Raw genomic sequence first — 13,906 nt, 5'->3', positions numbered from 1 at the left:
CAAAACAAACAAACAAACAAACAAAACAGCCCCAGAGCTTCCCCCAAACAAACTCAAACAAGAAGTGTAGGACTGGGGATTGACCCACACATACTAGACAAGTGCCCTACCATTGAGCTATATATATGCCCACCACTTCTGGTTTTTACTTTCTTTGAGAGAGACTCTAAGTTGCCAACTCTGCTCTCAAACTTTCCATTGTCCTGCCTCAGCCTCCTGAGGAGAAAAGAACTGGTTTGGCTTATATCACTGGAAACTCAAGGGCAGTGGCCAGGGGACGGTGTGATATCATTAAGATTACATCTGTGGTGTTGAGTTCTTCCATAGACAAGCATTCTGTAAGAGGAGCCACCTGGCCTCAAACACCTCATTCCCACCTGGAAAGCACTCTCCATGGTCCTGTTTTGAACTTATCCCTGAACCAGTCACAGTTGGCAGGAGAGTGAGGTATGAGATGCCATGACTGACACTTAACTGGGCCTGAGTCCATCCACCCCATGAGAAAGGAGGCCTGCATACATGCCAGCCTCCCCAGTGTTTGTGATGCAAGTCAGCAAAGTTCTTGAAAACAGATATGGGGCAGGAGACACACAAACATGCGTGCATGCATGCATGACAACTTGCAGAGAGGGGGAGAGAGAGGGACAGGGAAGAGGAGGGAAAGAGCTTTTGCTTCAGCAGTAGCTTAGTGGGCAAAGTAAAACATGCAAACCTGAAGACCTAAGTTTGATCCCCAGAACCCACATGACAAACTAGACATGGTGGCACACACTTGTAATCACGACGCTGGGAAGGCAGAGACAGGCAGGCCTCTGGGGTTTGCTGGCTAGTAGCCTTCTCTACTCACCAAGCTGCAGGCCAAGGATCAAGGAACCAGGACGGTGGCACAAGTCTTTAATCCCAGCACTCGGATGGCAGGTAGATCTCCAAATTAAGAGGCCAGCCTGGCCTACATAATGAGTTCCTGGATAGCCAGGGCTACATAGAGAGACCCTGTCCTGAAAAAAATCAAGCAACAACTACAAACACCGAGGCAGATGGCTTCTGAGGAACGGCATCCAAGGGTGATGTCTGACCTCCACAGACACACCCACAAACACACATTTACACACACACACACACACACACACCATGAAAAGGAGTCTGGGGAAGACACTGGAGCCGGTGACAAGTGCAGCGCGTGGGGATGAGCAGCCACAGGCTCACTGGCTCAGCCTCCACTTTGTTTCTTCATTCTGCTTCAACACCGTACATTTTGTTTTCCTTTATTACAAATTCTACTTCGATGGAAATACTTTCATAGCCAGTTATGCTTCGCAGCCCCTGGATGAGAGCTGGCCACGGTAAGTGAGCTGTATGATGGGATGTGTCTGTTCTATAGAAACATTTTAACATAGGGAGAGCCTCTTTTTAAGATGGTTTCACTTCATTTTAACCGTCTTCAATGCTGGCTTAGACTTACTTATTGTTTTAGTTGTTTGTTGTTGTTTTTTTTTTAATAATCGAGACAGGGTCTTTTCTTGCCCAGACTGGCTTCTAATTTGTGATGTAGCCAAGGATGGCCTTGAACTCCAGATTCTCCAGATTAACCCTAACCCTTACCTCTAACCCTCTAGTGCTACAGTTAGAGACATGTTCCACTATGATTTGGGGGTGGGGGGAGACTGGGTCTCTCTATATAGTTTAGGCTGTTTCGGAGCTTGCTATGTAGACCAGGCTAGCCTTGAACTTGCAGCAATCCTGCCATTTCTGTTTCCCAAGAGTCTAGCCTAGTTAGATATTTTTAACATCAAATTTGTTTTATCTTAGAAAGTTTACGTGTTAAGCTGGGTGTGGTGGTACATACCTGCAATCCCAACACTTTAGAAGTTGAAGAATCACAAGTTTGAGGTTAGCCTGAGTGACATAGTAAACTCCAGGTAGCCTAAGCTGTAAAAGGAATCTGTCTCGAATCACAACATCAAAAACCCCTCAGCCTTTCTGTGTATAATTCTGAGCTTTTAAGAAAATACAGAACAAAAATTACTTAAGCAAATCTAGATTCAAATAGAAACATATTCTGAAACATTTACCAACCAAATGTCTGCTTTGGTAGTCTTATGGTAGACAGGAAAAACAAACCCCCTCTCTGGCATCTTTTAGTCAGTAGTTCTTGAAAAGAATGAAAGATTCCTAAATTGAACCTGTGTGCCGGGAGTTTGGTTTAGTCTCTGAGTAGGCTGTGTCGTATGACGGTGGCCCACCATGGCGTTAGTGCAGCACCTCCCACATCAGATGGAAGAGAGTCTTAAAATGTATATATCACCAGGGGTGTGGCCCACACCTGTAATCCCAGAAGTTGGGATGCTGAAACAGGAGGATTGCCATGAGTTCAAGGTTTGCCTAAGATACAGTGTAAGAGACTGTCTCAAAAAAAAAAAAAAAAGACATTTAAAGAAAGAAACTGAGTCTCAACTCTGAATCTCCTTATTATTCCTTGGGCTAATACTGACTGAGCCCTTATCATGACTAATGTAGTCTGGATTCAAGAAAGGGGGTCAAGATGGCCGACAGCAGCCCCGCCTCACATAGGCCCTCAGCCTCCACAGGAGTCCTGAGTTAAGTCTGTAAGATAATACAGTGGTATATTTTAAGTCAGAAAAGGCAGCTCTTCAGACGGATGCACTTCATCTCTGTATCTAAGAAAAAGGACTTTGCTTCTCAGAGCCCTGGGATTGGCCAGGTGATTATCTTCATAGGATGGCTAGCAAGCACATTGCAGTTTGTGGCCTTCCTCATGAGAGAGCAAAGTGGTTGCATCCTGGATTACCAAAGTGCCCCCGCACACACACTCAGGGCACATGACGAGGGGTAACGTATCTGTACCTAGAATAAGGCCTACTGTCTCTTAGAGGTGTCAGCCTTCCTTTGACCAGTTCCAGACAGCATTCAAGTGTGCACAGCTAGCTGATGTTGTGCAGTGGATTCCATTAGTTATCCTGGGAATCAGGTCCTGAGAGATTTCTTCAGTCTGGCCTCCTCTCCACAGTGGTGAGCAAACGGAGGCCAGGGCATTTCAGGAAACTCTTGGTTAGAGGAGCCAGCTGTCAAGCCCTGGCCTGAAGCATGTCATTGGTTCCATAGCTAAGCTTCTTTCCTTTTTATGTCGTTCTGGTTTCTAAAGGCAACAGCCTCCTTGGAAAGAGGAAAAGCATCCTGGATTCAGGCTAACATCTGCACTTAACAGGTATGTGGGCTGATTCATAGAAGAACATTTTCAAGGAGACGATTTGATTAGCCAGATAATCTTTACGTATTATATTGCTGTCCAGTTTGTTTATATCAGTTGTGTTTATATGAATCAATTAAAGAGAAAAAAACCATCGAGTATGTAGGAGATGGTGTGGTCAATAAGAACATGGGGTCTAGAGGGGACCACCGAAGTTTACCTCTTAGCATGTGACCCTGAGCAAAGTACCTGCCTTCCCCTTCATTTGCATGTATGAACATGAAGGTACTTGTATCCATTATGGGGTGGCTGTAGGGACTAAATAGGATGTTCCATGGACGCATAGTGTACAGTAAATATCAGCTTTTCTCAAGGTTACTTTGGGCCATACTTTAGGAAGGACCTGGGTCATTTTTCAATCCCAGCATGACAAGAAAGATTGTCCTTTTCTGCTTTAAGAGGACAGATGGCTTGCCCCAGACCCTTTAGCTAATATGCTAGGGGTGGAATTTGAAAAACAAAACAAAACCCTTGAATCAGGCTGCAATTCCAGTAATCCAGAAGCTGAGGCAGGAGGACTGCAAGTTGAAAACCAGATTGGGCTATAGAGTTGAACCTTGGGGAAAAAAAACTTAAAAATTAAAAATGTTTTAGCGGTGTAGAGGAGAGGTAGAGTTGTGAGCAGCCCCCGTGACCGCTGGAAGCAGTTCTGTCTTGACCGGCATTCTGCCAGCCTGATTCCTCTCCTCCTCGTGTGGCATTCCATGACCAGCTAGATAAAGCCTGTCACCTGTAAGTACCCTACAGTAAGAGGCCAACAAGAGGTAACCACAATGCAAGTAACAAAATTAACCATCATTTTCTCTACATGGTCCCATAGCCAGTCCACATCTCCATTGTCAGTCATCCCTGTGTTTGACTGATGTCTCCTGGGTTTCTGTGACTCTGCCGGAGCTGGGAGCCCCCAGGGCTCACACCATTTCTGCTGGATCCCAGGATCCTCCCCTTTCACCTCTTCCCTCCTCTGAAGCCTCGGGTTTAAGTCACATGAAGCTGTCCCTGGAGCAGACCATGAAGAACCATTTAGGCTAACAAAGTTGCTCATGTGCCCTTTACGACAGACAGTCCGATTTGACCTTTGGGTACAGTAAATCAGTAGTTGCCGCCTTTTGGAGCTGAAGCTGTGCACACACTAGAGCTCTCTGGGAGCATTTGAAACACTTGATCTTGATCAGCAGCTCCCAAACTGTTGTCTAGGAGTATTTACACTCTGAAAAACCATCAAAGCACGGAGAGAGCATTTCTCCATGTGAGTATAGCTGTCGGTACTCAGCGGCTGCCAATGAGAGAAGGCAAATGTAGAACTGAAATGTACCCATTGGTGCATTTCAGCATGCACCAGTCAACCCACCACATGCCGAAGTAAATAATATATATATATATATATATATATTTTTTTTTTTTTAAAGAAACACCATATCATTTTCTAAAACAAATGAGAACAGCTGCATTGTTATACCTCTGGCAGGTGGAGTCATTGTCTGTGTTCAGTCTGTTGTGCCATGACATTGCACAACTGCTGGAGTGTCCCACCATGCCATCAGAGGGCAGGAGTGACGACCGTATGTGGTAGCATTTTGACCTCACATTCTCCCTGTAAAAGGCTTAAGAACCACTGTTTCAGGTGTTTTTCCACATCGGCTCAAGAATTCTCAGAAAGCCTACTACAGACACAGACTGAACTGGCCTGAGACTAGTTACAGGGACGAAAAGGGTGGTCTTAGGGAAACTGAGATTCTGACACTGGCCTTGTGTCATAGTGTAAGGCTATTCAAATACAAATTAAACTCTTTTGGACATAGGGTGGTCCTCAAATGCCTTTTTGATATAAAGGACTAAAGGTAGGTCCTGACCCTTCCAGGTATGTGTATTTGTAAGTCTATTATTCTCATCTTTTCTCCTGTGGATAATATTCAGAAAAAAAAAATGCATTCCACAAAGGAAAAACTGGATTTTCAGTCAGACTCTCTCCTCGCCTCCTTAGGACCAATTCTGATTCTGCTCTTCACACGAGTGCTCTGAGCACCAAACCCCAGGACCCCTATGGAGGAGGAGGCCAGTCAGCCTGGCCTGCCCCATACATGGGTAAGACACCCAGGCCTCTGCTAACAGCCTCTGTGCTTCCTGCTTCTGTGCTGTATGCAGTGCATGCCCTTCCTGGGTTTGGTGGTCGTCAGAGCAGAGCTCGCAGCAGGGGAAGTGTGTGCTCGTGGCAGCGTTAGAGTGGATCCCTTCCTTGCTTCTTTCATGGCTCCTGCTTCCTTCCCTGTTGGCATCTGCTGGCTCTGGCTTCCTCTTCCCTGTGGCACCAGCGCTGTCCTAGGCACGCACATCTTTTGAACAAGCTCCTGCAATAGCGTCCTGGCTGCTTTTCTCCTGTGCCTAGCCTTGCAACCTAATCTTATGTTGAGCTCTCCAAGGCCTCCTTTTGTTTTTGTTTTTTTGTTTTGTTTTTTGGTTTGGTTTTTTTCGAGACAGGGTTTCTCTGTGTAGCCCTGGCTGTGCTGGAACTCACTCTGTAGACCAGGCTAGCCTCGAACTCTCGAACTCAGAAATCCACCTGCCTCTGCCTCCCAAGTGCTGGGATTAAAGGCGTGTGCCACCACTGCCCAGCCAAGGCCTCCTTTTGTTAGAGGATCTTGTAAAACCGGATTAGAAGGAGCTTCTCTTTGTAGATCCGTGGACCTTGTGTGGCTAAACCTCCGAATGAGGCAAACCCTCCCACAGGCCAGCAGTATTGGCATAGGCTGTCCCTGTGGAAGGAATAATTAAGACCGGGGCCAGGGGAGAGTCACAGAGACCTCTCTACAGGAAGGCATGTCCCAAAGAACAAGACGGGGGGTGGGGGGGAGGAGACAGAATGGAAGCCGAGTATCATCATCTGCTCCTTGTCCCCCACTTCTACTTACAACATGTTTCTGTGGTCCAGAGAAAGTCTGAAAGAGAAAGGCCAGCAACCATGAAAGGGCAAACCTGTGCCACCTCATGCTCTCTGCTTCCATTGTTAACCTTCTCTGCTCCTCATATTCTCCTGCCTTCACTACAGCCCACCTCAAGACCTTGTCTGGAATGACATGAGCCACAACATACCACCACCCCACCCCACCCCCAGTCGAGTCCTCAAAGCTGTGTGAACTTGCCGGTGTTCTGCGGTTTCATCCTGTTCCTATGTCTTCCTCTCCTCCCACAGTGTAAAAGCCTCAGCTGTGTCTGTACTTCAGTGGAGCCTTTCATGACCTTCCTCCCTCTCTGGTCCTGAGCTATCCATGTCCTCCCCTGTCCCAGCCTCCTACAAGCAGTTGCTGTGACGACTGCTTCTTCAAGTAGACGTCTGTCTCTCTGCTTCGGGTGAATTTCTTGAAGGCAGTATCTTAAAAGTCTTGTCCTACCTGACACAGTGCCCAGTACAGTAAGGCACGCTTACTGCTGAAATGCAAAGAAGTCACACAGTACTGAGCACACCCTTAAACTCACTGTAGGTGCTCACTTCTAGCCCGCACCCAACATAAGGATTCTTCATTCAGATGCTTCCCAAACCTATCTGTCTGGGCTTTGTCATCTAGAAAGAACATGGGCTGGAGTTCTCTGTTCCATACATCGATTGACTGTGTGTATGAGGACTGGCCACATACTAGCTTTTCCAGTTTTCTTTACAGTTATGGTCTATTTAAAGCCTAAAATATTGGTTTCTCTTGAGGAAAGCCATTCGTGGTCTTTTTGCATATAGTACAGATGGGATTTGATGTAATTGTTATTATATTTGTTCCCTTTGTACAATTCATTTGTTGAAATGACTCTTTGCTTGTAAAGTCTGAGAGCTTTGGAATTGGTCGGGAACATCGGCTATATTTCCACACATGGGAATATGAGAGGGAAGTTGGCCGGAAAGTTGGAATTGGATATGGGTCATGAACAGTGTTAGAGAAGTGGGGTGTGTGGGAGGTTAGAGATTGGCTCTGGGATAGGTAGAGATGGATATGTATAAACAAAGCCTTAAAAAGCAGAGACTGTAACCAGTGGAGTACCTGTGTGCACAGCAAGGTCTTTGCCACGGTGACTGGGAGCTAGCTAGCCTAGTAGGATCATCCCTGGAACCCCTGTATTCCTGCCTCGACTTTGTCCTCTGTGCTGAGATTATCCTTTTCTAGAAGGGACTAAATTTTAAGCCTAGAGAGGACAAGAGAATTGTGGGTAATTTAAGAAACATTTGAGCTCTATGTAAAGAGAAAGTAACTAAAGAAACTGAATTAAGTTATTCTAAGACTAACTTGGTCTCTGAGGGAAGAGCTGAGAGCTGTCAGCAGGTGTGGGGCTGCTTGCAGAGGAGGGGCAGCCGACACACTGATCCATGCAACAAGAAACCAGGAGAGGAAGGGCAAGTCTTGGACAGGGCTCTCGGGTTGCCTTGGGAACTTTGGTGGTCTCTCCTTTTCACGTCAGTGTTAGAAATTGTGGGGTCACAGTATCTGCCAGCTACAGAAGGTGGGCCCACCCCAGCATGGATGTCTGCACTGTGTGCCTGCTCCTACAGTCGCCTTCAAGTACCACAGAACTCAGAAACACATCCAAATATGGATGTGTTTACATGGGAAAGCCAGTGTGTTTAAAATATTATTCAAGTCTCCAAGGATGAGAATTATTTCTGGAGAATTATATTTGTTGGTGGGAGCTATTTTAAATGGTTTTTATGTATTTTCCCCCTGTAATTCATTAAAGTTTTTCATTTTCTTTCCTTTTGGATTTTAAAAATATCAACTAGCTTCACAAAAAAAGTATTTCTTTTTATAGGACCCACCAAATAAAGTAAAGATTTTAAAAGTGATGGGAAAATATAATCAAAAGCCCAGAACTAGGTTCTGTCGTCAGAACAATAATAATGGCCCTTTCTGGGAATCTTTGCTTGGCACAGTGATGGGAGCCCTTCGTCACTGTCGTTATTGGGGGCAGATCACGAAGGAGCATCTGCTTGTAAATAGCTAAACGGGCCAGCAAGTAGACGATACATTTGCCACCTCAGTTTGCATCCCCAGGAAGCAAAGCCATTAGCCTGATACATGGTTGGTAGTGTTCTTAATGGTTATTGAGTTATATAACAATTACACATATGATATGAAGTCATAATGACAGAAATAAACTTTTATACAACCAAACAGGGTTTTTATAATTTCTCTCCTCTTGTTTAATTGCTCATTTCCCTGGTAGCATGTGCAGTTTAATTACTGTTTGGTATACACATCTGGATCAGCACAGTAGCTCTCTGTGACATTTGCCCTGTCTCACAGCCTAGCTTTAACCCCAAGTTGCCCCCCTCTCATAGTAGATTGGAGAAAGAGCTAAAGTGGCCCTTATTAGCAGCCTAGGAGCTAAGAGCAAAAGAGTGCAGACTGTGACTGCCAATAGCCATCCCTGAGGACTGTAGACCCTTTAGCCTCTGCTGAGGGACAGAGATGTAATCTGTATCTCTGTCCCTTCAACCAGCAGTGAGCTCTGACCCACAGCAGTAAGGAGACTGTCTACATGAAATAGCCGTAAGAGAGCTAAACCTGTTGTTGACACTTGTCTGCCTGACACAAGGCCTTCAGGTCTAAAGAGTCACCAAGGGCTTGGGAGAAGGCTCAGCAGGTAAAATAATGGTCATGAAAACACAAGAGCCCGTTTGTGTCCCCAGAATCCGTGTGAAAGTCAGATGTTGCAGTGTGCACTGGTGATCCAAGTACTTCTATGGGAAGGAGGGAAGTAGAGACAGGAGTGTCCCCAAAGTTCATGGGCCAGATAGCATGGAGTGTGCAGCAGCAGAGAGCCTGTCTCAAAGAAGGTTGAGCTTGAGGACCAACACCCAGGGCTGTCCTCTGACCTCCACGTACACATGGATCATAGGTGTTCGCGTACACACACACACAGAGAGAGAGAGAGGGAGAGAGGAGAGGGTTTAGATGGGAAGACTGTGATTCTAGAAACTTCTCTTAGGATGCACTGTGGTTACCTTCACCCTGTCTTTCTACTTCACATTAAGTCTGTGAGGAACTATTTAGGCTTGCCAGACATGAGAGCACATTACAGGAACATGGACTCAGATGTACTTTGTTAGGTCAGCCCTCTAAGGCTCCAAGGCTACCAGGTTTCCTGAAACACATGTGACCTTGGTCACTGCTGTCCTGTCCCCTGTGGGACTGCTTTGAGTTAATGTCCTCTATTTCCAGATAGCTAGTCATAGCTCTCTGCCTTTAGTTTTTAACCCTCCTGTTACAGTTGTGGTTTGGTATTTGTGTGTTGGTGGTGTTGTGTGTAGTAGTAGAGTGATACGAATCTAAATTTGGCTATTTTATTATTGAAATAAACCTGTCAATCATTACTGCCGCTGTCCTTTGGCAACTGTAGTGGACCGCCTGAGAGTGATATCTAATCTCTTCTCCCTCATTCTTCACCCCTGTACTACAGTCAAGCCCTGCTCTTTCTCTCCCTGCAGTGTGCTGTAGGTTTGAACCTCACTACCACGGGCCCTACTTTACTGCTCTTTGTCCAGTCTTTTGGTTTCTGTCTGGCTTCGTGACTGTCCAAAGCCTCATGCTCTACCACAAGAACAGTCTCTCACTGGGTTAGTTCTAACCCAGGCCTCAGTTCTCTACTTCATCCGAATGACTAGCAGACTCCTTCACCCATCTGTCCCTCTCCTCTACTCATGCGTAGCCAGACTTCACCGCTCCCTGCCTCTGCCGTGTATCTGCCTCTGCTCCTGTTTCCTTACTCCCCCACTCCGCCTGTTTTCACTGAGGCAGCCCTTTAACCTTACTTCCTCTTGTCTGAACTCCCCCAGGCCCAGCACAGCTGCTAGGGACATGGACTTTCTGAAGGCACCCTGCCCAGAAAGCTAGTCCCAGAACTAGCAGTGTGACCTTGGGCGGAATAATAGTTCATAGCTCATAAATTGCTCCAGAGATTACATGAGATCATTGTGTGAGGTGCCAGGTACACAGCAACTGTTACCGTCTTACCTCCCTGGTCTTCACTGCCTACCCAGGGATGAAGCCTGCCTCCTGCTGCAGTCTGGGGAAGGGGGTGGCACCAGCAGGGTACCATACAGGGAATCGGCTCGCCTCTGAGATGCACATGCTGTCCTAGCTCTTTGTGTTACCGGGACTGGTCAGCATTAGTACTTAAACTTAGTGTCGTGAAGATGAAGAGATTCTTAACATACTGTGATAGACCATTGCATAAAATGTCATTTATCATTTTTAATATAATAATCAATTTTAGTGATTGAAATGGGTAAGTTCCCTATCCTTTCTTTAAAAGACATACTTAAAAAGCCATACATTAAAATTTGAGCTTGGCCGAGCAGTGGTGGCGCACAGTTTTAATCCCAGCACTTGGGAGGCAGAGGCAGGCGGATTTCTGAGTTCGAGGCCAGCCTGGTCTACAGAGTGAGTTCCAGGACAGCCAGGGCTACACAGAGAAACCCTGTCTCGAAAAACAAAAAACAACAACAAAAAAAACAAAAACAAAAAACAAGCCTGGCAGTGGTGGCACACGCTTTTAATCCCAGCACTTGGGAGGCAGAGGCAGGCGGATTTCTGAGTTCGAGGCCAGCCTGGTCTACAGAGTGAGTTCCAGGACAACCCAGGCTACACAGAGAAACCCTGTCTCGAAAAACAAAAAAAAAAGCAAAAATTGAGAAGTTTCTCTCCCCTCCTCCTGTCAGTGCCGACTCTGGACATTGCCTTTGTCTCTGCATGCCGCATTTTCCGATGGCCTGTGCAGGCAGCCTGTCCTTGCAGTATTCAGTCACAGACTGAATAAGCAGTAGCTTAGTCCAGCTCTGTGCAGCTTGGCCGCTTTGCATTGCTTTTTTAATATTTTCTTTTCAAAACAAAGTTTCTCTGTACAGCCCCAGCTCTCCTGGAACTTGTTCTGTAGACTAGGCTAGCCTCAAACTCAGAGATTCACCTCCCTCTTCACCTCAAGTGCTGAGACTAAAGGCGTGTACCACCACCGCTAGCTTCTTCACTTTTTTACTTTTTATCTTGTTTGTTTGTGGTGCTGGGCTCAAATCCATGCTTTGGCATGCTAGATAAGCACTCTACTGTTGAGTGGCGTGCGGTTCACATACCTGCATCAACATCTCCAAAGGTTGTGTCCAAGAATCCTGTCTTAACAGACTTACCCTAATGGTCTTGTAGATGCACTAAAAATAAGTTTTTAGTCACTTAGATTCTGTTTTCTGGTGGTCTGGGAGAAGTCCTGTGTTTTGTGAGGATGCTTAATTAATAAGCTCTTGGCACCCTTGGGAGCTCTTAGTGTCCGTCCTGCCCCTGGGCTCCACTAAGACGGTTACAGCTTCTGCTACTAACAGAATCTGCTGCCACGCTGTCTTCCTTCCTGTCTGTGCCTTGTCACCTGCCCCGACCCTTTGTTGCATACCTCAGGGATTGAGCAAGTATCTACTGAATGGATGGTTATTATGTGTCTAACTTTTATAGACTAATTGTGTTCATTTATAGTTTAACCATTTCATCTAGAAACTTACCTAATACTGATTCAATGCTGAAAACTCACTTGGTATAATTGATTGCTCTGAAGAGAATGGTTACCCAGGCCATGGCTCCTCAGTTTTAGCCTAGAGGTGCAGAAGGGGGTGTCTGTAGTCATCTGCAGTATGTTTCATAGGCTAGCTGTTCGTCGTTCAGTCAGGACTGATTCCAAATCATTGTTTGAAAATATTTGTGAATAGCTATCACGTGGGTATATCACATATACTTAGACTTCAGATATGTATTTTTTAAAACAACTTGTGTAAGAGTCCAGAATCTGTCACAGATCCATTGTGGAACTTCGACCCATGGTAGGTGACAGATCAGAGACAGGGACTCCGAGTTCACCTGCCCTCCCCCAGGAGCACACATTTGGGAGTGTGACAAGACAAACTGTTTTGCTTTGCACTTTAGAGACAGGTTCTCAGACTTTGTCAGCCACTGTTCTCTGGAGTCTGCAGGAACATTGAGGACTAAGACACTTTTAAAGGGGGCTGGAGAGATGGCTCAGTGGTTAAGAGCACTGACTGCACTTCCAGAGGTCCTGAGTTCAAATCCCAGCAACCACATGGTGGCTCACAGCCATCTGTAATAAGATCTGATGCCCTCTTCTGGTGTGTCTGAAGACAGCTACAGTGTATTCAGAAATAATAAATAAATAAATCTTTAAAAAAAAAAAAAAAAAAAAAAAAAAAAAAAAAGACACTTTTAAAGGAGAAGCGCTTGGGCACCACCTCTAGACATGGAATCACTTCATCTGTTTGTAGTACAAATGCCAAAGCACCTTATGAGCTCGGTCTGTCAGAACTACTGTAGAACTTTCAAACATTTCAAATCAAGAAATCATTCTAATGCATGAGTCAGTGAAAGCACCATATATAAAAGTGTGCGTTTGTTTTTCTCTTCCCTACCAGGCTTCTGTGATGGTGAAAATGATGGCCATGGGGAAGGTATGAACAGGTGCTGAGGTGGGATGCTGATATACATGTATATACACATGTGTATACACACATGTATACATATATGCATGTATGTAGACATGTGTGTGTAAAACCTCCTTTCAATGCCTCGACACTTATGTAGAGGCTAGCAACTGTTACTTGATACTTATCTGAGATACTCTAAGTAGCTAGACATGTTCAAAGCCCTGAGAAAGGAAATGTGTGACTAGATGACAATGGTCCCCGTTACCCAGGTCCACTCAGTGCCATAGTCACGAGGTTATTCAAGGAAGCAAGGGTCCTTGCCACATGAAGATGGGAGTTAGTCAAGCACCCAGGCAGTTGTTCCACTGTCTTCTCTCAGCACTGCCTCAGCCCATTCAGGAAGTCACTGTGAGAGTGACTGATGGGCTTAAACAGTTCAGGGGAAGGGCAAGCCTGGGCTAAGGACGCAGCTCAGGTGCTCGACTGCTTGCCACGCATGTGCGAAGCCCAGGCTTCACCAAATGAGCCAGGAATATTAGTGCACGCCTGTAATCCTCCACTTGGGATATGGAGGAAGGAAGATCAGAAGTTCAGGGATAGCCTTAGCTACACATAGAGCTTAAGACTAGCCTGGGATACATGAGATCCTGTCTCAAAGAAAAGTGCAAATTTATTTTAAGATAAAATTATACATTTTACAGACACTGAGCTTCATAAAGCCAGTTAAACCCATGTTAAGAGATCTGCCGAAATATCACTGAATGCCGTCCACAGATGGGGCCCTACCCTGTTCACTCAGTCATTCAGTCCCGGGCACTGTTAGATCTTTATAAGCTGATCTGAAGCTGAATGACTAAGTCAGTCTGTGTGTCATAGAGACCAAGCTTGTGGAGGACATTGGCAAGGATGTCCCACGTGAGAGGCAGAGCCCTCTGACGTCACCTCGCACACGCCTTTTCTGAGCAAACCATTTTAGGTGTTGAATAAAATCATAAAAACTTGAAACTAATCCGTCTGATTACTCAGGGGAGGAATGAAGAAATGGCCTCGCCGGGCGGTGGTGGCGCACGCCTTTAATCCCAGCACTTGGGAGGCAGAGGCAGGCGGATTTCTGAGTTCGAGGCCAGCCTGGTCTACAGAGTGAGTTCCAGGACAGCCAGAACTACACAGAGAAACCCTGTCGC

At 45.8% G+C, this 13,906-nt stretch overlaps 1 protein-coding gene across 1 annotated transcript in view; it reads left to right on the top strand.

Moving 5' to 3' along the window:
• Window positions 1-13,906, top strand: part of Crtc3 (CREB regulated transcription coactivator 3) — a 104,047-nt gene that overhangs the window by 69,311 nt on the left and 20,830 nt on the right. The window contains exons 4-7 of the mRNA XM_028754814.1: window positions 1,282-1,343; window positions 3,164-3,226; window positions 5,253-5,353; window positions 12,711-12,746. Of these exons, the coding sequence (XP_028610647.1) occupies window positions 1,282-1,343; window positions 3,164-3,226; window positions 5,253-5,353; window positions 12,711-12,746 (262 nt within the window). The remainder of the gene's footprint in view (window positions 1-1,281; window positions 1,344-3,163; window positions 3,227-5,252; window positions 5,354-12,710; window positions 12,747-13,906) is intronic.

This window comes from Grammomys surdaster, unplaced genomic scaffold (genome assembly GCF_004785775.1).
Source record: "Grammomys surdaster isolate TR1022 unplaced genomic scaffold, NIH_TR_1.0 126036, whole genome shotgun sequence".
Taxonomy (NCBI): Eukaryota; Metazoa; Chordata; class Mammalia; order Rodentia; family Muridae; genus Grammomys; species Grammomys surdaster.
This window is presented reverse-complemented; position numbering and strand designations above follow the sequence as displayed.